The sequence below is a fragment of the Pipra filicauda genome, unplaced genomic scaffold, assembly GCF_003945595.2.
Source record: "Pipra filicauda isolate LSUMZ 115617 unplaced genomic scaffold, ASM394559v2 scaffold53_size3534045_pilon, whole genome shotgun sequence".
NCBI classification, from domain to species: Eukaryota; Metazoa; Chordata; class Aves; order Passeriformes; family Pipridae; genus Pipra; species Pipra filicauda.
Window position 1 is genome coordinate 2,210,032 of NW_024104687.1, and position 27,458 is coordinate 2,237,489.

General features: G+C 41.9%; 1 protein-coding gene across 1 annotated transcript in view; it reads left to right on the forward strand.

The window, feature by feature from the left end:
- The first annotated feature begins 295 nt into the window (after window positions 1-295).
- Window positions 296-27,458, forward strand: part of TACC2 (transforming acidic coiled-coil containing protein 2) — a 129,499-nt gene continuing 102,336 nt past the window's right edge. The window contains exons 1-4 of the mRNA XM_039387184.1: window positions 296-339; window positions 833-964; window positions 5,585-5,662; window positions 19,793-19,968. Of these exons, the coding sequence (XP_039243118.1) occupies window positions 5,630-5,662; window positions 19,793-19,968 (209 nt within the window). The 5' untranslated portion in view covers window positions 296-339; window positions 833-964; window positions 5,585-5,629. The remainder of the gene's footprint in view (window positions 340-832; window positions 965-5,584; window positions 5,663-19,792; window positions 19,969-27,458) is intronic.

Consider the following 27,458-nt stretch of genomic DNA (forward strand, 5'->3'; position numbering starts at 1 on the left):
TGGGGCTGCATCAAAGAACTGTCTCATTCTCTGTCCTTTAAATCTCAGTCCTAGCTGGATTCAGTGGTGCAGTCCCCACAGGCAGTTTCTGGTTATCTTGGGGGAAGGGCAGCAAACACAACTCTCACAAAAATCCAGCTCAGCTTTCCGTTGCCAGGCGACGTCACGGCTTTACAGCAGATCCAGCTGCTGATGTTACCAAGCAACGTCTTTCCCATCAAGTTGGGCACTTGAAAATCATTACGTGTTTACTAATTCTCAGGACGGATTTTGGTCTCCCTCCCAGCTCTTGGTGTTTGCTCCTCTAGAATCTGTGAGAAAGCTGAAGGGCTGTCGTAGGTCAGTCATTCTTGCAGATCTCTATGATGTTGTTGTAACATGCAGAAATTAGGAATGGTTTTGCACTGCTTACATCAAGATCAGAAAAGAACAAAATTCTGAACACCTCTCTTTCTTCTCTTTCCTATGAGAACAACTGGTGTGTAATAATATGCTCAGTGCTTCAGCACAGCTTTGCAATGCTTTATGTGTGGTATCAATCTTGTGAAAGTAAGGAACATAAAAACATTTTGTCTTATTTTGGCAGTATTTATACCATAAAGCAAAATGACCTCAAACTAAATTGTCTTATATAAACACCTGAGGTAGCATGTGTTCAATTTATAAGAAGCTAACATACCTGAGCAGTGTGTGGTTGGTAAGCATACCAAATACTGTATATACTAGGATTAAATTTGATCATTCATGACAAATTATTTGGATTTTACTGGAATACCTAATTCATTAACCCACTACATAACTTACCTTTAACCTGACCTGTGTTTTCCCCCAGTTTGAGTCTTCCAGTCCTCCTGGGTTAGATCCTCTTTTGATCAAGAAAAGACAGTCTCTCCCTGGATGAGCATGAAGTGTGGATGAGGAACCACAGGGGAAATTCCAGCAAACAACAGTAAAGCAGCCTGATGTGAGTACTTCTTCTCCCACCAGTTCTATCATAAAATAAAAGAGAATAAATAGAGACATCAAGGGATGTGGAATGCTCTCACAGTTGGTGGTTTACACAAACTGGTTTGACTTTGTAGTGGAACCTCATTGCACATGGCTCATCTCATGGCTCATCTCTCTGGCACCAGTGCAGAGGTTGCTTTTGCAAACCTTACACAAGCAAACAGAGGAACTCTCCTTTGCACATGTGGTGACAAAAATACACAGTCAGAAATCATGATCAAATACCAGGGGAACATTTTCCTCCAAGTTTGTGCCAGAGAATTGTTCTGCAAGGCAGCTGCTTCACTTTCACTTTTGGGCATTTTCTGGCCTTAGCTTAGAAATGGAAGAGCACCAAATATGAGTTCAGTTTGTGTTTATGAGGAAACAATGCAGCTAGCAGAAGTGAGGATGTATTACCAGGCTTGTGTTTTCCTGAGCTCCCACAGGATCCCTGCTCTTAAATTCATGGCAGAGAGCCTAAACAAAAAACATTGCATTATTTGTTGTCTATAAGGCAATGAATTTTGCAAAGCTTCTGTTTTGTTTTCTAAGGAGAAGCACACTAAAACCATGATTTGATGAACTTCAGATTTTCTGGATTCTGAATTGCCTGGGGAGAGCAGAGAAAAGGGGATACTGCAACCACTTTCAGATCTTTTAGTTTTTGAGCTTCTATAGATCTTGACCTTTCCATCTTAAATTCCTGAAGTTATAATATGGATTTATTTAATGTATTGTATTACCCACATGCCACCAAACCCACTCATATGTACTTTGCTTTATTACCTGAAAAAGCTCAGGATAATTAAAAAAAAAAGGGGGGGGGGAAGCTCAGGTAATTTATTTCCATTCTTTGAAATTCTTCTTGGACCAGTAACAGTGGCTTAAGGTGGTATAACACAGCTTGGATTGCTGGATCACCAGCTTCATTTAAAAAAGAAAAGGCTTAGAAGGCAGGGCCACTGATGTAGTCCTTGACCTTGCAACTGTGCTTTCCAGCTCTTCACATGCTTTATGTTTTCAAGGCAGGAGTTTGTAGACCAAGACTTTGTGAAACAAAAGTCAGCAGACAACATATTGCTGCCCTACGAAATCCTGCCTTTTATCATGTCAGATATGGCACCAGAAAACACCAGTGGTGTTCACAGGAACTTGTTGATCCCATGGATTTACCACTAACGATAAATACACTGTCTTCTGTTATCATCTGTGTTTCTGAGCACCCCTTTGTGGAGACATCGCTGGAACGGACAACCAGAATTAATAATAACAATCAGCTCGCCCATAAACCAGTACTTCTTGTAACATCACATTTCAAAGGGTTTTTGTCACGTCTCCACCCTTCAGGATGATTAAATGGGAAATTATTTCACCATAACCTGAACAAGCACATCAACATTTGCCAGCAGGTATTTCTGACAGCTCTCAAGAATAATATGAGAAAATGAAAGACAAACACAAACACGTAAACAAGCCTGAAAACAAAATGCAGAATAGATATTGCCCTCAACACTAATTCTCCCTTGCAAACAAACACATGCATGACTTCAATGTACTGTTGCTACAGTTTCACTGAACAATTTCTGTAGTGCCAGGAGCGCTGCTCATGCCACAGGCCGAGAAACAGTAGAAGTGAAACACGTTTTAACCAAAGTTCCTGTTCTCTGGGGTTGCTTTTGTGAAAACCAGTAGTGCTCAGTTTCTGACAGGCAGAGCCTGGCAGGAGCAGGGGGAGGCCGGGTGGAGGAGGTATAACTTGTTTTCTTTCTCGCCTGGGGTGGAGGCAAGTTGGTTGCTGAGCAGGTTATGAAGGTGGGTCCCGGGGAGAAAGCCTACATTGCATGAGTCTGAGGAGAAGGAGCAGGAAAATAAGGTGAAAACTGGTGAGGTGAAGATGGAAGGAATGGTTTGAGGACGTGCTCTAGGAGCGTCAGTGAATCCAAAGCGGCCAGATTAATCCTGGAATGTAAGTGCAACATTAAACATCTCTTGCTTTCAGGAAAGCAGTTGTTTCACAGCACAAAATAGGCTGGACAGACCACTTTGGTACTAGTGAGCAGTTTCTGAGATATGTAGCGTTATAATAATTTTAATAATGACATGTAAATTGTAAAAGATACCATAGAAAGATGATGGAGATTATCTTGTTGTTAACCTATGTTTATTTAATGAATGGATTTTTAGCATGTTTTTAATGTTTATTTGAAATTCTATACGTATGATAAAGCACTTGTAGTCTGCAATCTAAGTAATACCTGTGCATTCAGAGAATGATTGAGAAATAATGTATGTAAAAAGGATTACAGTAACATTGTAATCTGAAAAGTTATCTTAGTGCTCTGCAATGTAATTCACACATTATTATCACTTGTTTCGTTACTGGAGAACATATAATGTCTTTTTCCTATTTATGACATTTCCTATTTCCTATTTATGACATTTATCTTCATTATTGAGCAGGTGGTAATGTGAGAATTGTGTGACAATTGTGAAATTTCGTGCTCCAGAGAAAGAAAAGAGTGAGTGGGCAGTATGATATGATGTGTTAGTGGAGATTTGTGGTAGCTGGCACTTCTGCTGTGCTCTTGTAATTTTCTACTTTGATTCCTGTACATTTAAATAGAAATAAAGTATTTTTTTCTTTCAAATGAATATTACAAATTGGGCCTCAAGATGCTGTTTTTAACAATCAGCATTGCTGAGCTGGTGCAGAAATACTGAGAGTATTTTATGCACTGGAGAAAATTTACTCTAAAATAAATAGAACAATATTATGCCATGCATGGGCTTATCTATTTAAGGACTTGATAAGCAAAATTTGCATTTTGCCCAACTGATATACGAGACCCTACCCCAATTAACTAAAAAACTCCACGGGGACTTGAGAGAGTTCCATTTATCCCCCAGTTTATGTTATTAATGCAAGTGGTCGTGAGGGGACAGTTTAGGGAGCTTTAAATTTTGAGGTGTTTTCACATGATGTCTGTGGGAACAGAAAAAGATCTGGGAAGAGAAAAGCTCGGCAGGTCAGTGGCCCAGAAATGCCAGGATATCCACTCTTAGGGAATTGTGCTGGCTGTTGAGGGAAGCACATTGCTACAGCCAAGTTATCCTTTCCCTCCTGTGCACTTAAACCTTAGTCAGCAGCTCTAACAGTGCAAGAATGTTTTATTATATCGGTGCATACTTAAGACATTATAATCTTAATCTGTTGTCTTGGAACATTTCCCTGAGCTGAGCCTGGCAAGATTTATGTGTGCACACTGCTTCAGGACGGAGTACTTCATACTTGGGGAGCAGGGATTCTGAAAATGTTACACGCAGCCTTTCATGTAGCTCAGAACTGTTTCAAGACAGCAGAGGATTTGGCAGTAATCTCAGCAGATAAAACCTCATGTTGCTAATTAATCACCAAAAGTGCAGTCGTGGCCCCGGTGATTCCAACAGGAGCAAGTTCAAGCACCACTATATCCCCTGAAGACACTCCAGTTTAAACAGAGCAGAGCTTAAAAGCACAACACCGAACTTCTCTCTCTCTCCAAGACTCCTGTGAAGAAGAACAACGTTCCAAGTTTTTAAAAGTGTGCTGTAGTAATAGGGAACAACATTCCTTAAAATCTTCTATGGTTCCTTGGGATTCAAAGTGCAACCTCTCTTTTACAGCCTGACTTCAATGGTGTTTTTCTTGACATATGCTGCAGACCAATCCCAAATTCTTTGGAAAATAAAATTCAAGAGACTGTGTAATTTTCACCTTTTCAATAATACAATAAATACACTGAATTTAAATGCATGAACCCCAAAATAAAATGTCTAGAACAAGATGTGAATGTTTATAAGTGAATCTCTGTTGTATACTCATTATTGAGTACCCTTTTCCAAAAAATACAGAAATGAGTGATGTCTGGGGAGACACTGAATTCTAGAACCGCTCAGAGGATTTTTTTAAAATTTAAAATAATTAGAGCTGAACTAGTATAAAACCAGTAGTAATTATAGTAGGCAGATCCTGTGAAGTGTAAAGAATGTGTTTAGATCATAACATTGTGAGCAGAATAATGCCTAAGAAAAACAGGGAACGGTGCCACTGATGAAGATAAAAAATCAAGTTACTCTTTCTCTGAGTGCATCTATGGAAAATGGTTTGTTTCAGTGATGGTCAGGTTTAACATTGTGGTTCTGACAATGTGAGCATGCAGCTTGATCCAGGAACTCCCAAGGAGTACAAGAGGTTTGAACACAGTTAAGACAATAAGGTTTTCCTATGGGCTGTCCATCCAAAATAGCTTTGGCAAGGAAAATGCCTTCCTGTACAAATGGCACGGGATAATCCAGAAACAGAATAACAAAGCTCTGCTTCAAGGAATGTCTTTCAGCATAAGTAGAGCAAGTGTAGGGAAGACAGCAGAAAAACATTAGGAAATAGACACTTCAGGTGTTCCCTTCCCCTGATTTATGACTCAAAATCATTGTAAGACTGGATGTCAGGAGGGGTAGCTGAGATGACAGTCCCCCAAAATTTCCAGGGTTTTCTGTTGTTTTTATTTTGTTGTGGTTTTTCACAGAAGACTCAGAGCTTTTTCTTTTGTTCCAGTGATCTCTCTTTAATTGCTGTGTGATACTGGCTGTCAGCACCGAAATGGGCAATGAGAACAGCAGTGCAGAAAATGAGGTGAGTGTGTGTCATGGTTTGAGATAGCCCCAACATCCAATTCTCTAGCTCCATTCCCCCTCCCACATCTCAACCTAATGTGAGATGGGTTTTTTCCAGACAAAACACACCAGACTCCAAAGTGGGGGAAAGGGAAATATATTACAATGACTGTACAAATAAATACCATATCACATTATACACATGATCATAACTATCTCTACCATGACATATGTATTTACAATGGATCAGATCTCTTCTCCCCTCCAAATAAAAGTCCAGGAGGGAAAGAAGGACAGATCCCTTCCAGTCCTTAAACAGCAGCATCTTCTGAGGCAGCAGGTTTCTTCTCATGCATGCAGCAGCTGATAGCTGGCTTTCTGCCAGCATCCACGAGGGAGGTATCCAAGCCTCTCTCGGCCCCATCGCCTCACAACCGAGGGGTCTTCCGTGGGCTTCGTAACCCCAGACAAGGTCGTTTCACCACGTCATATCACGAAGACACAGGGGGGTCTTCGTGACGGTCTGGTATCTCTTGCAGGGCCTCTGTGCCCTGTCTCTCAGGCTGCCACTGTGGCAGCAGTGCAAGGGGGGGAAGAGCCAAGGTCAACTCCCCCTGCATTCCTCTCAGAGCTCTCTAGCTCCTTTCTACAGTGCATGTCGCACTTCAAGGCTCTTTCAAGTAAGAGTCCATCATCTTCCTCCTTCCAGGAGGTCTCAAAGGAGTTTTGGGGGAGTGTGGTACAGTCTTACCCCCAAGAACTCTGTAGCTCTCAGCTGCTGGCTCTCCTTTCCTCGACTCTCCTTCCAGGAGTCTCCTCTGCAGTGCTGCATGTTGCTTCTGCTGCTTCTTCAGTTCAGGTTCTTATCTCTGGCTCTCTGCCACTGTTTCTCTGGTCAGCGTCGGCTGCTGCTCTGTGCCCATGGAGAAAACATCTCCCGGCATACTACAGGCACCTAGCCCAGCTTTATGCTGTTCCAGGTCCCTGCAGCCCCCCAGCCAGGGGCTGGGAGGGGGGCCAGAGGCCCCAAGGGGCTCAGAGCCCCTTCCTCGTGGCTCTACAACATGGCCACCTCTCCTACCACCCCAAACTACAACTCTTCTTTTCCGGTCTGGTTGTGGTATGTTTACATTTCTGCAGGAGCGCCCATTGGGCAGAACTTCAAAACTTCCAGGGGTTTCCACCCCTTGGGGTCTACCACTTCTCTTAGCCTCTGGGGAGAACAAGGTTCAAACCACTACAACACTCCACCCCTCGCTCCTGCGAAATGTCAACATATCACAACAACTGAAAAAAAACTCTAATCAACATGCAATCTTCAATAAACTAAAATATAATCAAAATCTCTCTACTACATATCAACATAGCATCATCACAAACTTAACTCTACTCTTAATACTTAACTTACATTACTATAGGCTTACTTACTCTACAATGGTACAGTCTGTGTTTTGTCTGGAAAACTCTTTCTGTTACCACAAGCATCATGGCTCTTATCTCTCTCCCTCGATGGTTCGCAACCGTCCCCCTCGATGGTTCACAACCATCCCTCTCGATGGTTCGCAACCATCCTCTGCTACCATTTATGTCATGGTTTGAGATAGCCCCAACATCCAATTCTCTAGCTCCATTCCCCCTCCCACATCTCAACCTAATGTGAGATGGGTTTTTTCCAGACAAAACACACCAGACTCCAAAGTGGGGGAAAGGGAAATATATTACAATGACTGTACAAATAAATACCATATCACATTATACACATGATCACAAACTATCTCTACCATGACATATGTATTTACAATGGATCAGATCTCTTCTCCCCTCCAAATAAAAGTCCAGGAGGGAAAGAAGGACAGATCCCTTCCAGTCTCTGAACAGCAGCATCTTCTGAGGCAGCAGGTTTCTTCTCATGCATGCAGCAGCTGATAGCTGGATTTCTGCCAGCATCCACAAGGGAGGTATCCAAGCCTCTCTCTTGGCCCCATCGCCTCACAACCGAGGGGTCTTCCGTGGGCTTCGTTCACCCCAGACAAGGTCGTATCACCACGTCATATCACGAAGACACAGGGGGGTCTTCGTGACGGTCTGGTATCTCTTGCAGGAGACTCAGCTCCTCCTTGCAGGGCCTCTGTGCCCTGTCTCTCAGGCTGCCACCGTGGCAGCAGTGCGAGGGGGGGGGAGCCAAGGTCAACTCCCCCTGCATTCCTCTCGGAGCTCTCTAGCTCCTTTCTACAGTGCATGTCGCACTTCAAGGCTCTTTCAAGTAAGAGTCCATCATCTTCCTCCTTCCAGGAGGTCTCAAAGGAGTTTTGGGGGAGTGTGGTACAGTCTTACCCCCAAGAACTCTGTAGCTCTCAGCTGCTGGCTCTCCTTTCCTCGACTCTCCTTCCAGGAGTCTCCTCTGCAGTGCTGCATGTTGCTTCTGCTGCTTCTTCAGTTCAGGTCTTATCTCTGGCTCTCTGCCACTGTTTCTCTGGTCAGCGTCGGCTGCTGCTCTGTGCCCATGGAGAAAACATCTCCCGGCATACTACAGGCACCTAGCCCAGCTTTATGCTGTTCCAGGTCCCTGCAGCCCCCCAGCCAGGGGCTGGGAGGGGGGCCAGAGGCCCCAAGGGGCTCAGAGCCCCTACCTCGTGGCTCTACAACATGGCCACCTCTCCTACCACCCCAAACTACAACTCTTCTTTTCCGGTCTGGTTGTGGTATGTTTACATTTCTGCAGGAGCGCCCATTGGGCAGAACTTCAAAACTTCCAGGGGTTTCCACCCCTTGGGGTCTACCACTTCTCTTAGCCTCTGGGGAGAACAAGGTTCAAACCACTACAGTGTGATAGTGTGATATTGCATTTTCCTTTCCTCCCGGCCTGGATCAGACCTTTCAGAAATTATTTCCATGGGCTGCTTACCCCACATTTATCTTCTGCTCCTCGATACACTCATATTTAAGTGCCATTAATGGTAATTGAAAGCACCTTTGTGTGTGTTTTCCTCTGGCAATGACAGTGCTCCAGAGCATCGGGGCACGGTGCCGGGGGTTGCTCCCTGGGCAACAGGAACTGTGAAGGATCTCCAGGGCTGGGTCATCCCACCACCCCATCCTGGGAGCTGGGCAGCCATGGGAAGCTGGGCCAGTCCCAGCCCCAGGCATCAGGCACATCCCTGGGGAGAGGGACAGGCCCAGGTGGGTCCTGGATTTCAGTCTGTGGGTCAGCCCTGCTCCGTGGGGCAGGAGGGTGGTGGAGCAGAACCAACATCCTTTGGAATCACTGGGGGAATGAAATAGTGTGCTGGGTTATGGGCAGGGTGGGGAGAGCCCCTGGGAGCCAGGCAGTGGCTATGGTGGCCTCGGAGCCCTGGCACACAGCAGCTTCTCCTCGTTCAGAAATGACCTTGCACCCTCTATGTCCTGATCCAGGACTTTACACCCCCGTTAGAAGGGTGTGTTGTTAATCCATGTTGCTGTTTGGTGAGTTATTTTTGGATTTATGAAATGAAGGGAAACCCATATGCTATGGATGGTGGTGGACAATTACATTAGAAGTTACTATGCTGATATAAGTTTGAATAAAAGTTGTAATTCAGTAATTTCAATTATTAAAACACCAGGATATGTTTTATCCTCTCTTCTTCCATATGTTATGGTAACTGCTAAATTGCAGTTAAATATACTTTTGGCCCCAGCCAGCAAAGGATTCATTTTGCTTCCCCTTGAGGTCTCAGCAGATCTACTGTACCTTGTGCATTGCAAAATGGGCCCTCTCAAGAAAATCAGTATTACAAGATTTTTTTCCTAAATCATTTTTCAGAATAAAAATCTTCCATAATTCTTAGTTATTCTGGCCAAGTTGTACTGTTAGCCCAAGGTTTGGCCCCAGCTTTTTTCAGGGGTTGGGAAGAGAGGAATGTGTTAATCCCTATAACTAAGTAATGAGAATTTATTCTCCGTTGTGTACAGTTTCCAAGTTTTTGAAAGGCAAATATGTTTCTTCAGAAGTCATCCTGAGGCAACTTTATTTAAAAGTTATTGAATTTATTAGGAAATTTAATGAAGAACTCTTCTAATAAGGAAAGGAAGCTTCTGGTCTCCTTTTCAGACTGTAAAAAACAAAACAAAGCAAAACACCCTCCCAAAAAACAAACAAGCAAACAAACAAACAAAAAAAGCCCCACAAAACCAAATCAAGACAAAAGACATGCTAGGAATCCAAATTACTCTCTATGAACAGAGAAATAACAAGAAGTAGTGATAAAATCTTAAAAGCCACATAAGCTGGGGAACAGCTTTTGGAAAAGAATCACTTAACAAACAGCAAACATTCATACGGCCACTGAAATGCTCAAATATGTTAATTTTTAGTAAGAAATTCCCCAGTGGAAATAAAGTCATCCTTATACCACCCAGCCAAGGAGCACAACTGGTTTGCATGGTTTGCATTCAAAATGTTCACATCAGGCTTGGCTGCTCTTTTTCTTCTGCATCTGCTTCTGGCTCTTGGGTTTTTCGACACTGACTGCAAATTTGTGAGGCAGCTACATTTAAGTTTTCAGCAAGTTGTAAAAAAAAAATCTGCTTTCTTTTAACTTCTCCCTTTAGTAGCAATCTATGCTTTAGAGGAACAGCCTGTACTTGACCCTCTTTGCATGCTGCCTTTCCTTCCAACTCTAACACCACTAAAATAGCTCAGTGAGTGTTGTTCTTATACTCAGAACCAGTTGACATGAGTTGTTTTTGTTTGTGTGTTTATCAGAGAACACCATTGCCCAGCTCTAGCTCTCAGTGAGAGCTCATTTGGAAGCCACACACATGGTTTGCATTGAAGATGGGAGAGCCTGTGCTAAGTTTAAAACTCATTTAATGAGTGGGAAGATCTGTGGAATGAATGTGCTACTATGAAGAATGCAGTAGACACTTAGGGAAAAATTAAACACTCAATCTGTCTTGTAAAGACCAACCTCTGAGGAAAATACATTGTAAATTCAGTAGAAATGAGCAAAGATAATGCTTGGATGAAACAAGGCTGGGGCCATTAGTGTATGTAAAATCACTTTGTATTTAACAAAGTGATTTTACATGTACCAACCATGTTCTGTTTTGCAGTAACAGCACGCAAAGTCCAAACTGCTGAGAGATTTTAGGTTTGTGCCCTGCCCTGTTACAGTGGCAAAGACTGTTCCCAAACAAGGGTCCCTGTCAGTGGCACAGCTTGTTGGGCTTATGATGAATTAAATATAAGCTATTTTCTCAGATGCATTTTCCCTGAAAATAGAAATTCCACGTGAAGAAAAAGGTGTTTAAATTGAAAAAGAAATAGAAGAACAAATACTTTGACCAAGTTTGATGCTTGAGATCCAGCCTTTAGCAGGGAAAATACAGGTGAAGTAATGGAGGTGTTCTTTAATGGGAGATGTCCTTTAATGGTGTTCTTTAATTCTTTTAATGGGAAAGCACTGCAGTTTATGGAACTGTAGAAGGTCTCAGCTGCTGTGCTGCCTGTTAGACACATCTTTCTTCATCCACCCAAAGGCAGTGGGTAAAATGGAGGAATGGCAAGGGCTGCCTTCAGGCTGTTCCTTGACTTTTCTGGTCAGCCAAATGTCCAGAAATCATCCACATGGCTGTAATAAAAAGAAAAGGCTTAGAGTTTCATACAGACTGATGTATCTGTGCACTTCCTCAGCCCTACATCTCTGGATAGTCTGGACAAGCTCCCAAAGTAACCAATGTTACAGGATTATTATTGACTTTCACGGCTGTTTTTAATCTTGGTTTCCCCTCTACTAGAATTGTGCCATTTCCAGGGCATGTCTGCTCTCACTTTAAAGGGTTGTATGGAAGATGTTAAGGCAGAAGTAATTCTCTATCATTGGAAATATGAGCACAAAATTTTCTAAAGCTTGAATAGGCTGGGTTTTTCTAATATGGAATAATTTTAACTCAGGTTTTTAATTCTTGCCACTCAAGAGTTCTGAAGAGGAGCACTGTCATATTGCACAGCCTTTCTCACGATTACAGAAAAGGCAAAGTTACCAAGTAATTGTAAAGCTCTTTGAAGGTGAAAACTGCTGCCAAGATGAAATTCTAGCAGTGCATCATTTGTCTCACGGTTGAAGAGGCAATTTCAAAGTCAGCTACACATAAGTTATTTCTGTATATTTTGCTTTACCCATTCTTATTCCTAGTTTTCTGAATAAGTAAATAGCCAAACAAAGCTGGTTATTCCACATCTATGTTATTGTTAATTTGTCTTTAAACATACATCCTAATGTTTTGGTTATTTTTTTTGTTCTTGTTTTCTCCTTGAAATGTGTAAGATAGGCAGCACATGCCCCCTTGCCAGAGGGGCTACAACTTCTGAAGAGTCTGAAGTGTCATGCTGAGATCCTGCTAGGATTCCTCCATTTATTTGTTATGGTCAAATCTGACTGCTGCACATCCTGCTGTTAATATTCTGCATTATTGCTTTTCCCATCTTCCAACTTCCTTGTGCTTTGTGAAATGATGGCTCTTGTTAATTGGTGTGGTGCTTCTTCCAGATCCTGGTGTCATGGGGATTGGCAGAGGAGGCACTGGGCACATCCCAGCATTCAGCCCCCATTCCCACAGATGATAACCAGTATGAGCTCTGGTGCTCATACTGTGTGTTTACATACTTTTTGAATCGTGCAATAACATCTGTATACATTCCACTGTTTATGTTCAACTGGGAACAAAAACACATTCCCAATTCTCTGCATAATAATTTTGCCTACAGCATTTTAATGCAATGTACTGTTACCCTACATGGGCTCTTCTTTGAGTTTGTTGTGTCCACTGTGATCCACCACTTCTACTCTCTAAATTATGATTCTCTTTCAGTTTTCCTTCTATTTTATTCAGTGTACATCAGGATGTTGATGGCAGCTGGCTACAGGCCAGTGTGCCCATTCCTGATGGTTATGTAGTGCTAGCACACCTCTAGTCACCATTTCAGTGAATTCTTACTTCCAAGAGGTAATTACTACTGGTCCAATATTCTATGATAAATAGTACCAAGTATTTCTTTGAGTTTACACAAAAAAGAACTAGTTTTCAGAGAACTATACGTCCTTTTATGCAAATGCAGCAAATTCTGGGACACTTCTCACTGCCATGAATAATTATTATTCTTGTTCTCATCTTCCCTGTGAGCAAAAGAGGGGGGATGAAAGAAGAGCAAAGCTTCAAAGTTGTGGCGGGGTTCCTTATTTGAAAGCATAGTGAAAAGGAAGTTGGAAGAAGACTATTCCTTCTCTTCTGAATTAATGGTTAAAGTTTCCTTGGCATCTGGAAAGCCACCACCATTTCTCCTGGGAAATGTACATTTATGGGTACAGATGAGAAGGGAAAATATTTTACATTTTAAAGTTCCTCTACAATTGTTTACTGCATTTCTCCATGTAGAAGTAGTATGAAAATGTTGGACTTGCATTTTCCACAGCTACGGGTAGTTAGAAATTACTAGGCAGGCAAACACTATTGTCTGGGGAGCACAACAGCATTTGGAACTTCATTTGAATCCAACAGCCTCTTCTGGAGTGTTTTTTTGTCAGGCTCCTAAGAACCACCCAGCAGAAAGCTGCTTTAGCTCAACCTTTATTGACTGAAAATTGCAAGTTATGTGATGAAGATTTTTGTTCCAAGACTATCAGCCCTATTCTCTCTCTCTCTCCTGCCATATCTCATATACCTGCCATCCTTAAGGAAATAATGTAGGTACTCATCAGATCAGTGAGGAAAGGGACAAAGGAAACTAAGAAGACAAGCAAGACCAGTGAAGATACAAGGATAACTATGAATTTTCCTTTGCTCTCTGAACATGGATTGCATTAACCAGGTGGAAAGATAAGGTTAACAAGAGCCATGAAGCCAGTTATAGCACCATCCTTCATTTAGCTCAGTGCATGCTCCTTAAACACAGCAAGTCTTCTCAAGCTGTTGAGAAGACACTTATGTTGACATTACAAGGATCTGCAGATAAACAGTTTAGTGCCCTCAGTGGACTGGAAGAGTCATAAACACCAGCAATGAAGCCTGAAGGTTTGAGTTGCTCTTGTGGCTGAGAGGAATCTGTGTATTCTGTGAAGAAAGCCAAAGCAAGGACAATGGTGACTGTATAAATACACACAGAGTGTTTATTTTTACCTTCACAGAGTCATTTCTGTAGGTGTTTCTCAGGAGGGAAAGCAACCCTTTATCTCTAAGAGAAGGTCACAGATACAATCAAAAGCTGTAGCCAGAATTTTTCAAATACCATTGTTACCATATCACAATTTGCTTTGCTCCTTGTGTTCAGGAGAAGCAAATTAAATGAGGCTTCCTCCAAATGCCAGTTTTTGCATTCCTGCCCCTTTGAGGGTTTTAATTAGAATAGGCATGAGCTTAAAATTCTACTCCTGTGAGAGACAAATAAACCACGCCAGAAGCAATAGCAAATTGCACCATTACTGATTAAAGACAAAAACCTTCTCTAATTGCAAAATTCTATATGGAATCTCCCTTAAGGAAAGAGTCTGCTTTTCCTATCTGATCATGTCGTAATTACATCCAGCTGATCAGCAGTCATGATGTTTGGGCACCAAAACCCAGGAAGTGGTCATGACAGGCATCCCCCTCCAAACTGCTGTACCCCAGCCACCCTCAGCAAGGGGCAGGCACTGAGTGATGCAGACTGCTGCACCAGCTCTTTGTTAAAACCAGAATTTAGCTCCCTTACAAGGTGATAAAACCGAGTCTCAGTGTAGTTCTTCAGATCTAAAGTGTCACATGGAGCTCAAGCTTGGTCCAATATGTCAGGTACCAATTTGTTGGTTTTGCTGATGGGATTGTAAAGCTCTGGTTGTTAAAGCAATAACCACTCGTTATCTAATTTTTATTTATTTTGGCCCCATTTCCCCAAATAAGGGAGAAACAATGGCTCTCCAAAGATACAAAATCTTTAAAATCTAATTTACTGCTCGGTTACTGTTCCTGCAGAGCAACAGGACCTTTGCTCTTTGTCCTGACGTGCACTGCTCACCCTGTGGAGGTGAAAAACCTGTAATGGGCAGACTTGAAAAAGAAACTATTAAAAAACTCCCCAAATTGTAATGGAAGGCATGGAGAAAAAAGAAAAGGTAATTTCTGGTTTATTGATTGAGCCTTGTAAAGGCTTGCTCCAGCTTCCCCTCCACTAACCAAGGGGAGCTGGTGGGAATGGAAATGTAATTCCTCAAAGATTACTTCCAGCTCCTCAGAGCTCTGGCACGTTCCAGCAGCTGCTATAAAAGGCCATGTGCTTAATGGAGGAATGTCACAGAGGGCAGATGGAAAAGGAAGCAACTTTTACTGAGAGGAAAGGGAGTCAAAGGAAGTTCACCTGTCTGGGGGGGTTGAGTGGGAATGCCAGGTGTTCAAACCAGCCCCGTGCCGTGCTCTGTGCCCGGGAGCCTGGCTGGGAAGCACGAGGTTCCCGGGATGGCTGTGACTCCAGGCTGTGGCCGTGCCTGATGCTGCTGGAGTGGCTTTGAGCAGGGAGAGCCGGGCTTTGGGGAGCCGGGCTGGGAACAGGCTCCCATGCGGCATTAAAGGGAATTTCTTTCTGGTATGACAACTTCAGTGCACATAATCCTTTTGGCTACGCTGTTAATGGAGTTCTGTTCCTTCGGCCTCCTGTTCAAAGTCACTGGGAAAATAAAGCGATCCTGTAGATTTACTTTGTGTCCTCGCAGACTCCGATGCTTCTGGAAAGGTTTAAAGCAAATTACCTTGCATATTTCAGGAGAATCAGTTTTATCCATTTAAATGGTGTGCTGGCTTAAAGGGGGAAAAGTACAGGCTGTTTAGTTTTCCTTCTGTTGTTTGTATACTCTCTGTGACAAACCTGCTTTGTTTGTTGTTGGTGGGGTTTTTTTAATTATTCCAGATTTAAAGAGAAAACTGCTGAGAACCCCTGTGTTCTGATTTTTATTACAATTATTTAAGTCATTCAGTTGACTAACTTTTTATAATGAAAATCCTTTTCAAACAGGAGTATGCAACACTTGAAACAAAAATAGAATAAATTTAGCTACAAGCTTGTGTAGTCAATCACTTCAGAGGCTGCATGTACTGAAACCTCAAAAGTAATTTATTTAACAGCAGCTTTCTGATGATACTTGTGAACAAAACATAGCCTTTCTAATTGTTTTCACAGATGTTAATTAAAAATAAAACAGCATGCTTTGCAAAGCTAGTTCAGCACCTGATTTGCATGACTAGCTTAAATTTGAAAAACTTAATCGAAAAATTGAATTGTGTTTTTCTTCCATCTGGCTTAGATTCACAGAACATGTTCTTTTGTGAACATTAAATTAATACATTAAATGGAAAAGACTCATATATAAAGTTTTCCTGTATCTTGGAATATTAGTAGTTGATTTTACATTTAAATATCTACATTAAGATTAATTTTAGATTATTGCTAAAATAATCCTCTGAGCTTCTTTTGAACATGTATGTGTGCCTTTGCCTTACCAAGTAATAGCATACCTTTGCTTTTTGATCACTCAAACATCCTGGAAAGAAAGAAATAAGTGTGTCTACATTTCAAACTGCTCTCTGCTCCAACAGGACCTGTGTTTCTAAGATTGTTTTAATACATGTTAAATTTGGTAATGAACTGGAGAGTCAGATTTTCCTGTGGCCAACGACAGTCACTTAGGGATAGCTGAGAGATGCACTATAACTTCTTAAACATTAGTTCCCTGAAAGCACAAAACTATTTAAAACAAACAAAAAAAAAAAAGTCAAAACTAATCAACCCACCAAAAAAACCTCATCGGTCCCCTGGCCCCAAACGACCCATGGAAAATGTTAAACGTAGTCTTCAAACATGTGCACATACCTGACCTGGTCTGTTGTGATCATTCTCCTTGCCTTCTCAATCTGCTCCTCCCAGTGTTTTTGTTTGGATTTTAATCCCAGATTTTGGTGTAACAGCTGATACAATCACTGGAACCTGGGCCCTTCTCTGTGTCTAATATGGAAACATCCTAATTTTGGTGAGAGGGGGTGTCGAGCTATAATAAATGTCTCTATTATGTAGTTCACTTGTGAATTCTGGAGATAAACAGTAATAGTAAAATCCAGCAAACTTCCACCAAAATTATTCTGGCCCCAAAGTGTTCTGTGAAGCATCAGACTCAGGGAGGCAATGACAAACTAGCCTGATTCCATGTTACAGTTTCAAACTGTCCTAAAATAGCCCTACTGCTGCTTGCAAGTACCTGGCAGGTGTAACCTCTAAGTTAGGTCTCCTCTGTCTGTGTTATTTGAGCCTTAGAAACAAGGAGCTAATTGGTTTATGACATGACAGGCTGATCAGTATTGTTTCTTTCTGATACCACAACTGAGCCCATATTGTGTTTAACTGTTGGTTATCACGTGGCTCGTGGGATTTGTGGCTCTGGATGACAATCCAAAGGTTTGTTGCTACAAACCAACCTGTATTGGTTCTCAGCACAGGGGTTTTACTTTAGAGATTTATGTGCAGGAGGCATCCCCATCATGCCATGGCTCCAGAAGAGGGATAACTGCATGTCAGTAGAACAGAGAATTGTAACCTAAAGGAGCCTTCTGAGTTAAGTGGCTGATCTTGTGAAGGAGAGACTAATTAGAGGCCATGTGTGGCTACTGAGACTGCAGGGTAAGTGCAGTAAATTAATGACTCAATTATTCAGTGTGCACCTTTCTGCTGTGGGACATGACAGAGGCTTTGGGAGAAGGAGACAAAACATGCAGCTCTTCATCTTCTGAAGAGAGCTGTGAGGTGGTTCCTCCTGCCTGGCACACAAAGCAGCTGAAGAAAATTGGAGATGGTGGTAGTAGAAAGGAGAAAAAAAATAAATAATTAGTTCTCGCTGCTCTTGCCAACTACTGGAGGCACCTGGACAAATTTGTAAATTGGCCTAATTTCTTGGGGTTCTTTGTGCCATTTTCCTTATCCTCCCTGCCCTGCTGGGGAAGAAAAGGAGGTCATTTCTGCCTGCAAGTGTCCTGAGAATGGTTCTTCCTTTGGCTGCTACCATGAGGCATTTGTTTGTGGCACATCTTCCAGTCTGACCCACCTGTACCTCGCATGGTAAGACATGACATGTGGACTAAGGAAGAGTGTGTCACTGTGGTTGCCTCTCCTGGCTTGTTGGGAGTTTACCAACCACTGGTTAGGGTTTTTTTTCCTGATAATTAATTTAATAACACATTTTTTTCCCAGTTCTTTCTCTCTGCAGACACATACTCATGCTGAAATAAACTCTCCATTCAGATTTTCTCGTGCAAACAAAAGCACGGCTGCCCAAAACGCAGCACAAAAAGCAAACCAGAGCCCTGTAAGCTAACTCAGGTCTGGTTTTTTCTATTTTTTTTTTTTTTTTGGCTGTAAGAAAGAAATTTCCTCGTGAAAATCTCGATGTTCTAGTATTTTTTTGCCATATACTCTGGGTTTGGGGCCAACATATATATACTTAGATAAATATTCTAAATGCCAGATGTCAGCACATGCTGGGTAAGTGCTTAATAATCACGAAACCAAGAGCCCTTGGTCTCTCCCAGCGGAAAGGGGTGTGATAAAGGAGGCTCCTGCAAACAAAGCCGTAGTGAAGGGCTTCCTCCAGGGACAGGCAGAGGATATGAGAGTTAATCAAATTTGTCTTAAGTCTAAAGGAAGTCTTTTTATATCTTCAATATGCCCTGACCTTTTCGATTGCTCATTGCAAGGGCTTTGCTTGCCCACTGGGTGTCTCATTCCCGGCTCCGGGCACGGGAAGCCTTTGGCAGTGTGGGAGCACACCGTGATTTTGTCAACAACAGCTCTCTGCAGTTTATTGACTGCTGCTAGAGCAAAATAAACACTCAAACTGAGAGTAAGAAAACCCAAAAGATGAGTGTGGAGTTGTGCTTTTAAACTCTGATGTTGCTCTGGAGTGGTTCTCCTCCCTTCAGTGAATGCACTCATATGTCTTTACATTGTGTGCCTCAGGCTTCCTGCAGTAACAGTTAAAAATTAAAACAACAGTGATTGTATGTTAAGGGTGATCGGATGAAACGGTTTTCCTTCTCTTTAACTACTACTTGACATGCCAGAGGATTTGAAAAAGACCTTCTTCGTTCTAACTTCATTTTTGCGCCGCACTTGCTTATCTCCACTACTCCAGTTCTTTTGCTGTACTTGAACAACATCCTCAGCTACTGTTTCAGAGCAGCCCTTACCAGCTTTTCTTCACCTTCTAAAGATACTTCTGCCAAAGAAAAAAAAATATCAGTAGGAAGATGCCACTACCTGCTGTAAGCAGCCCCACAGAGCGTGGTAGAACCCCAGGGATTTGCAGGCTCAGCCTGGGTCACAGCTCTGGCACTTGCACAGTTCTCTCTTCCTCCCTGGAGCAAAACCAATAGTTTGCAATGGAAACAAAACAAAGGAAAACCCCATTCATGTAAAGGCATGTCTCCATGGATGAAGATCCTGGGTCAATATTTACCTTTGAAAAGAGGTGATGCAGCATTGCCTCAGCTGTGCAATTGCATTTCTGTAGCTATGACTGCAGAAAGTGCAGCATTTCCTGTAGCTGTTATCATAGAGAGGCAGTGTGGGGAAGAATCAAGCCCTCTGGTTCAGTTCAGAGGCATTCTGAGCTTTGTCAAAGTGGGAGGGAAGGAATCTGGACTTGGATTCAAGCGCTGGGTCTTGACTGATGTTGGCTTTATCTCTAACTTGACTCCAGATATACTGCTAATATTATGAGTGTACAAGTGTACAGCCTATTTCCATCCTTTCTCATTTTAAACTTGCTTAGCAAGGAAGCATTTGCCAGGCTTGGAAAAGGAGAAGATGATACCCTCCTTGGGTCAGTAAAGGCCCTGGTTGCTTTAGAACAATTGTTGCATTCTTCTCTCTCTCCTCTCTTCCTACTGTTTATTTCTGGCTCAACCACTTCCTTCTGTTTTTCTGTCATTAATAAAAGAATAGCTTGGCTTTACAACCTGCAAGTTCCATCAAAGTAGTGAAATCTGCTGCAGAAGTTGTCTATCAGTGGGCAGAACAAAACTCCTTCAGCTTGTGTATTCTCCAAACTAGCAGCAGCCACTTAAATTGTTCTTTTTTTTTTTTTCATTCTAGAACGCTCCACAAGATTCAGAATTAGGCCAACCTCCTGGTAATGGGCACAGTACAAATAGGAGCCCTCAGGACAACAGCACAGAAAGGTCTGGAGGTCAGGACATCTCAGATCCTCCTCCTCCTGCTGCTGTGCCACCAGCTGAGAGCAAAACCTCATCAATGCCAGGACCTATAAGGTAAGAAATGAAGTTTCTTCCCCCTGTGAGTAGAATTGAAGCCCTGATGCTGTTGGTAGCTGAGGGCTGTGCATTTTTTAGTTTCTGTTCCTGTGTAACTGATTTTCAAAGTCTGTCATCCTGATGGATTGTGATGATGATGATGATGCCCTCAAAAATAACCTGACACCACCAGACTACTATTTACCAAACTGATTTTCTTGCTTTACTGCATAACTATAAACAAGGCTCCATCTGTTGTAGTAACCCTTGACTTAAACTTTCTATGCTTTTTGCTTGTACTAATAAACTCTCATCTGAGACAGAGAAACATTGGAGAGTCTTTTGTGGTTGTATATGACTGTAAAATAAGATGTAATTGTTAACAATTGCAAAATGCTGTGCTCAGCCCTGTATAAAAATCCTACTAAAAAGTACCAGCCTAGCTAATATTTATTAGCATTGCACTCTTCTAAGTGTCTTAAAATTCACCTTATGAAATAAATAGGACCACTTGCAGAGTTAAGATATTCTTCAGTGCTATTAAGGATGACAGAAGATAACACAATCTGGGTTTTATTTAATATCCCAACAGGAACATTTTGCCTGAAGCATTAATACTTTTTACTTGAATACTTCCCATGCTACTTTTGTTTTCAGCAGCTGCAATGAAGAAATTATGTAATACCAGAATGATTTCAAAACAGAGCCGAGTACTTTGCAAATCATCAATGTTACCTGGAATAGAAGGGAATCAGAGAACCATACAATGTCCTGGGTTGGAAGGGACAAGGCCATTGCACAGAATGCTAAATACAATTTAGGAGTAGCAGTAACTTGCTGAGAAATGTGTAGGATTTTTAGGCTGTGGGCACCTTTTGAAGTGTTCTCACTAATTTTCTTTAAGATTGGAGAATTCACTACAGAAAGATTTGCCACATCCTTTAAAGCAGAGTGTGTTTCCACCAACCCTGGCTACCATTTCTGATTGCCATTTCTTTGCAAGATGTCAACTTGAGAAATGAAAACCAAGAACAAACAGGAGTCCAGTACAAATGTTTCAGATACTGTTAATGCTGTCCCAGGCAATAAACTCTTCTTCTCCCCTTTTTTGTCAGAAATTATGAAGATTAAGCATTTCTTTATGGAGAGGGTGGTCAAACACTGGAACAGGCTTCCTAGAGAGGTGGTTAACACCCCAAACCTGCCAGTGTTTAAAGGGCATTTGGACAACAACTTTAATAACCTGCTTTAACTTTTGGGCAGCCCTGAAGTGGTCAGGCAGTTGGATCATGGTAAGTCCCTTGCAGTATTCAAGCCTAGTCTAGTCTACTCTAGTCTGTTCTATTATATTTTTTAATTATTGATATTATCCAACAGTTTGTGGCAGTTTAAATCCAAATTCAGGTATTAAATAAGATCATCAGTGGCCACAGTTCAGGGAAAATCAGACACATGAGTAATCTAAAAAGACTTTCAAAGAAAGAGCAGCTTATTTTCTGGAAGGGACAGTTTGGCTATGCTGTGGGGCTCTTACACTTCAGTAGGTTGTTATTTACTATTTACTCTTTACTATTAATTCTATTTCTTCTGACTGCCACTAACACGTTTTAATTATCTACTGAAAATAATAGAGCCTGACCAAGACTAAGACTGCTAAAGTCAATTTACAGTGATAAAGGTATTTAGGCATGAAGTTTAAAGGGATGAGAGGTTGTGCTTCTTTCCTAGAGCTGCCTCACTCTGCTGTCTACCAGCTCTATACATGGAACAGCTTTTTCTTGGATGAGATTCCCAGGTCTTTGAGAGTGTCTGTCCATTTTCATGTCAAAGGAGGGAAGCCACAGATATCATTCTCACTAGTGAAAAAAAATCAGTTTTGGGGCGATGATGTAAAATTGGACAGGGTGAGACTTTTTAGAGGTATATTTTGTTTGTTTGTTATGTCAATTAACAAATACTACATGTATCCTCTAGCTCGTAGTTTCTCTCCATGGTATTGTGCATAATCACTATATTGTTTGTGTCTGTAATGTCCACACTGTCCCACTGAAGAAAACATAAATTACTTGTAAGCTGCTTACAACATGGTGCATTCTGATTTGTGACTGCAAAATAGCCATTTTCTGCTGCTCTTATCAGTATGCAGGTTATATATTGGGAGAGGGAAAATAAGAGGGAATTATGAGTATTACCAACTGCTGACTTTTACAGTAGGCCTATCATGACTAACATTCCTGCAAATTGGAGTTGTTTGTGGAACTGCACAATGACAGGTAGGAGACTGTGTACCTAGAACTGCACCACCCACACACCCTCCAGCTGAGAGCATTTGTACCAGCATCCACCTGATACACTGGAGACTCTTATCTTGGGGTTGGAGTATTTGTGGTTTGGCTGCAGCAAGTGCAGTCTTGCCTTCTTTTTTTTTTTTTTTTGGTAACATTAGCATAGTAACTTTATACTGTTCCGTAACTAATTAGCATTTTAAAAAAATGTATTGCTCAAAAATGGCACAACAGCAGTTCTTCAGGGGTTGCTTTTCAAAATGTGAGTGCCTAGAACACTTTGGACTTATATTCCAGCTGGCTGAGACAGCTTTAGGCTGCAGCAGGCAAAATCATGACTCGTGCGAGATGAATGTTGCACGGATGAGTCAGCTCGGAGGGATTCACAAGATTCTTGTTTCGGGAAATTTATTAGATGGGCGGGACCTCAGGCAGTTACTTGTTATTTAGCCTCACTCCTGCAACTGCTGGCACATGCCTGCTTTGGGCGACTCGTAAGTTATATCCTGCCAAAATAGAAATGAAGACAATAAACGGAAAATCTTTGAAGTCCCACATTCCAGGCTGTTTATTTTTAACTCGCTCTCCTGTGTTGCTTTGAACGCATCTTTTCCACCCTTGAAGTGAACTCTCGGAGTCTTCAGAGCATGTGACCTTCCGTCTTTGGATGGAGCATCCCTGGGTGGAAAATTACCACGTTTCCTTTTTTCCAGTCTTCTGGGTGGCTTTCTTCTGCCCTCCATAAATTCTCTGAAGTTGTTTCAGTTACTTTTAAACTCTTGCCTTTTGTCATTCAAAATGTCTGTGACTCTGACTTTAGAATAGTCTAATTGTTTTTTTTTTTACCTGTTTCTCACTAGTCCTGTATGTTGAAAAGTAAGACCATCAGTAATTAATCTGTGAACTTTCCATGTGGAATAAAAAGGCTGAAGAGCTGGGATAGTTAGCAAGCCTCAGGCTTTGCACTGGTGTCTGTGTGAGGTGTAACATGCCTTTCCCCTGGTGCACAACACGCACCTGGGGAATCCTGAGCTGGACAACTCAACCCCCAGCAGATTTAGGAAGAAGCAGATGCAGCAGTTTAAAAGATGCATACCCAGGAGTAGCTCAGGGGAATGAGCAGTCTTTGTGGATGACCTTGGCCGCTGTCCCACCCGGAGTGCTGCACACAGATCCTGTGGGACACCCTGAGCCATGTGGAGTGACGAGCTGGAGCTGCCACACATCCTGTGGGACAGTCCCTTCGGTGCCATGCTTCCTGCTGGCCCTCTGGATACCTCAGATAGAGACCAGGAGCCGGTCCTGGAACTGGAACTGAAGCTCTTGCTTGCTGCAGCAGTAGTACAGCTCACTTCTTTAATGTTGGAGCAATTTGCTTCGGTCATACTTAAAATATTGCAGTCGTTTTATTCCGTGTGTGGAACGAGGAGGTGAAAAGTGATTGGGGGTGGGGGAGAAGGGGAGGAGGGTTCCCAGGAGGATCATATGGATCAGTATTCCTGCTTCACTTTTTCCTGAAAGCTTAGATGCACAGGGAGGGTGGGGGAGGCTGGCTGCTGTTAGCAGCCCTTTAGCGATGATGGATTTCTCATGTGTTTGTTTACACTGAGAAGTTCAAATAGTGACTTGCTCTGCCTCTAAAACTGTGACTCTTTTTTTGGGGGGTTTGTTTTTTTTTATTTTTGAAAGGGAATGTGGAAATTAATTCCATCTTCCCAATTAACTTTCAGTACCTCTTAGGGACTGATTAAAATGCAGGATTCCCTAAGTTAACTGAAGTCCTCCAGTACTCTGTGTCCAAATGTGTAAACTCAAACAGTAGATGCTGATCTCTCATGTTGTCAGGGGAGAGAGAACAGAAACATTTGAGAGGCAGCTTTATGTGTGCCGTGGCTGAGGAGCTGGCTGTGCATTTGTTCCCTCAAGTGCTTTCTAAATTCATCCTCAGATTTCAGGCTCATGCTCCTGGGAATATAATCACTCAGGCTCTGAGTTACATCAGTGTGGATGGCAACCGTATGTGACCTCTGGGATTCAGAGGCTTCAGCACTCGGTGTTTTTCCCTCACAAGCATGACTTAGGTTGGGAAGGCTGCCTGTCTTTCAACAACTACTGCATGTTTTAGAAGGACAGCAGAGGAATAAGAAATGGAAATTTTAAATTATCCACAATTTTCTCTTGTGGTATCTTCACTTCTTGTTGTTTATGAAGTACGCTTAACCTATTTGGGCATCTCTAACACACACTATCCCTCAGACAGTAAATGCTAAATGACAGAGAGCTTTTGTTTTGCTGCTGCTGCTTTTATCTTCTGGCCCTTTGCCTTTGCTGTGGCTGAGAAAGCAGAGTAATGGAAGCTGTGACTTCAAGTGTTAATGGCTGGTGGATTGGGTATGGCTCTGGAAGCATTTATGGGATATGCAGCATGAGTCATTTATTTCTTAGCATCCTTTTTAGCTTCATACCCTCAACACAGACCAGGCAGTGCTCTCCTAATAAACATCTCAGTAACCAAGCAGGACTCCTAAATTGTTCCAGGATAATTCAGACTTGCCACAATATCTTCTGAGGGTGGATAGAGGTTAACTACAGGCATTAAAAATTAATCTCTAAATTTTCAATGTGCTTCCAAAGAAGCAATTCCTCAGTAATTATTTATGCAAAATATTTTAGGCATGCAAAGATTTTATTTGTTGTTATTAGATGTTGTAACTGGAAGTATAGCATTCATATGGTCAGTATGTTAGGGCCTTGGATTTGCAAATTCTTAACTGTTTGCAAATTGCTTAACTTCCAAGATAAGGGAAAAGTTCCCTTTGGTAACTCTTGAGTGCAGTGGGATATTTCAAGTTACTGATACACCTACATCTTTGCATGACTGCATTTTCTTTTTTTTTACCATATCATCAATCACATGCAGCAATTACTTCTAGCAAAATTACTCCTTTTGCCCTAAACTCTACATGAACTGTGAGGAACTCAAATGTTCTTCCATGCTTTGTCATTTGAATGAATTTTTCCCTTATATTGAGCTAGGTCAGATTACAAACAGAAGAGATCGAGTCCCCACAAAAGCAAACACATTTTATTTTCCTGTGTTTAAAAATCCAAACATTTAGGGTCATAGCTTTATGTTGATTGTATTAAATGGGCTGCCTGAAAATACACGTTCCCTGCAGGTAATTATTGATTTAATGTAGATTGGGTTTTACTGGGGGGGGAGGGGGGGAAATTATCTTCAGCATGTGGTGTAATTTCCCTGTAGTGCTATTCCCTTTAAAAAGAGTGGAAGATAATGGGACTAGGTGTGACCTTAAGAGGTCATCTAGTCCATCCTTCTGCCCTAAAGCAGGATCAGCTGTGCTTAAGTCATTCCCAACAGATGTTTGTCTAACCCCAGCATGTCTTGCAGACAGAAAAGCAAGATTGCAAAAAATGAAAAGGAAGACGTAGGATCCGTTCTCTGTGTGGTTTTCCTTGTTAGTTACATCAGAAATAGAAACATAAATAGAGAAATCCAAACAGGTCGGTCTGGGCATATCCTATTATGATTGAAAAACTCAGATTTCCAATTCTGTGTTTTATCCTGCATAAAACATTGAAGGAAGCTGCAGTAGCACAGATGATGAATCTGTACTGCTCCACTCTAAAAGTGGTACTTTAACTTGCTGTCACAGCATGTGCCAGCACTGTCATTTTGATTCTGTTCAGCATACATTAATTACAAACTTGTCCCAATTCCTTCATCTGCTCTTGAGTAAAATGAACAAGCTTTCAGCATTATTGAATGCCAGAAAAATTGTTTTGATTGATTCACAATACTGAATCTCCCTTGAACCTGCTTAGTCACAGGTTTACGACTCTGGCTCCTGACAAAGGTGCCCACCAGCGTGGCAGTTCATGGACTTGGAAATTGTAGTCAAGACAATTTAACCACTTCAGACATGTTTGGAACTGTTTCGTATTTAATAGCTGCAAACAGAAGTCTAATGTAACAAAGGTGTTGTGTGCAAAAGTCTTAGAGAAATTTCAGTCAGATGAAATCTGTAAAATGCAAATATATGATGATGTAGGGTCTGTATGGTGAACATTACCAGCATTTTCCAATGCTGTTGACAGATGGGATGAAAGATAAGTAAAGAATCAGAGATTAAAGATAAATGATAAGGAGACATTGTAACTGTAGATGATGTTTTCTACTTTTTCCAAAGCTCAGTTTCACAGAGGTTAGAGGGCTTCCCCCCTCAACCTCCACCTGTTTTTGTTACCCTCCTGATCACCATATCTCTGACAGGAGCATGCTTCCAGGTTGAAGAACCCTGGGCACAAAACTGCTAATGAGCAATTTAATCAGTAAGAAGATAAACCTGCAACATGAGCAGAAAGCTGGAATGGCAATTGACTCCCACTTTTCCACCCCTTCCCCAACTCAGTGTCGTGGTTTCTCTCTCTCTTTTCTAATTAAGCTTCCCTTAGTGCAGAATTAATGTCAATAATGAAGTGCATTCCTTCCTTAGGGAAAGCCTCCTGGCATCTCCCTGCTGTTTGTTCATGCCCTGTCATGCCCCACGTTGTCAGTGATCCAGCAGATACCACATCTTGCACTGCCATCTCTGTTATTCCCAGTGTCAGTAAGTTTTATATGGACAGGTGTTTTCAGTGTGCTAAGGGGAAGAAAAATTCCTCTGGGCAAAACCATTTTCTGAAAGTTTAAATAAAACATATTGGTGTTATAAATTAAATGTTCACACTGATGCCAAGCATCTCTGAAACTTGTTGAAGCTATGTATGAATTGTATGCTATAGATATTTTACCTCAGATCTGAGGCTTAGCCTTAATATAGGCAAATTTCAATGGCTCTTTAAAGACTAGTTAATTTTCCACTGCAATGACTCTGAAGAAGGATTTTAGGACCTAAGACGGACTCGTGTTTGGCTTTAGGTGCAGCTCTTTCCTTTGGGCAGAATTCAGCATAAGGAGTGGGTTTAGCCCCACCTGGAAGTGCATTTTGTGCAGGGTAGCACAGCCCAAGAGGCCTTGGTTGTACAAACACAGACCTAAACTGCAGGGACAGGAGAGCTGGTCACTGACTCACTTCTCCATCAGGTATTTCATCTGTAAAACCTGGGCAGAGAAGGGGAGAGAGGCTTCTCAGATTTCTGGAGATTAGTTAAAATCCAATCTACAGTTGGCTTTACAGAAGGTGTTTTAAGCATCTTTTA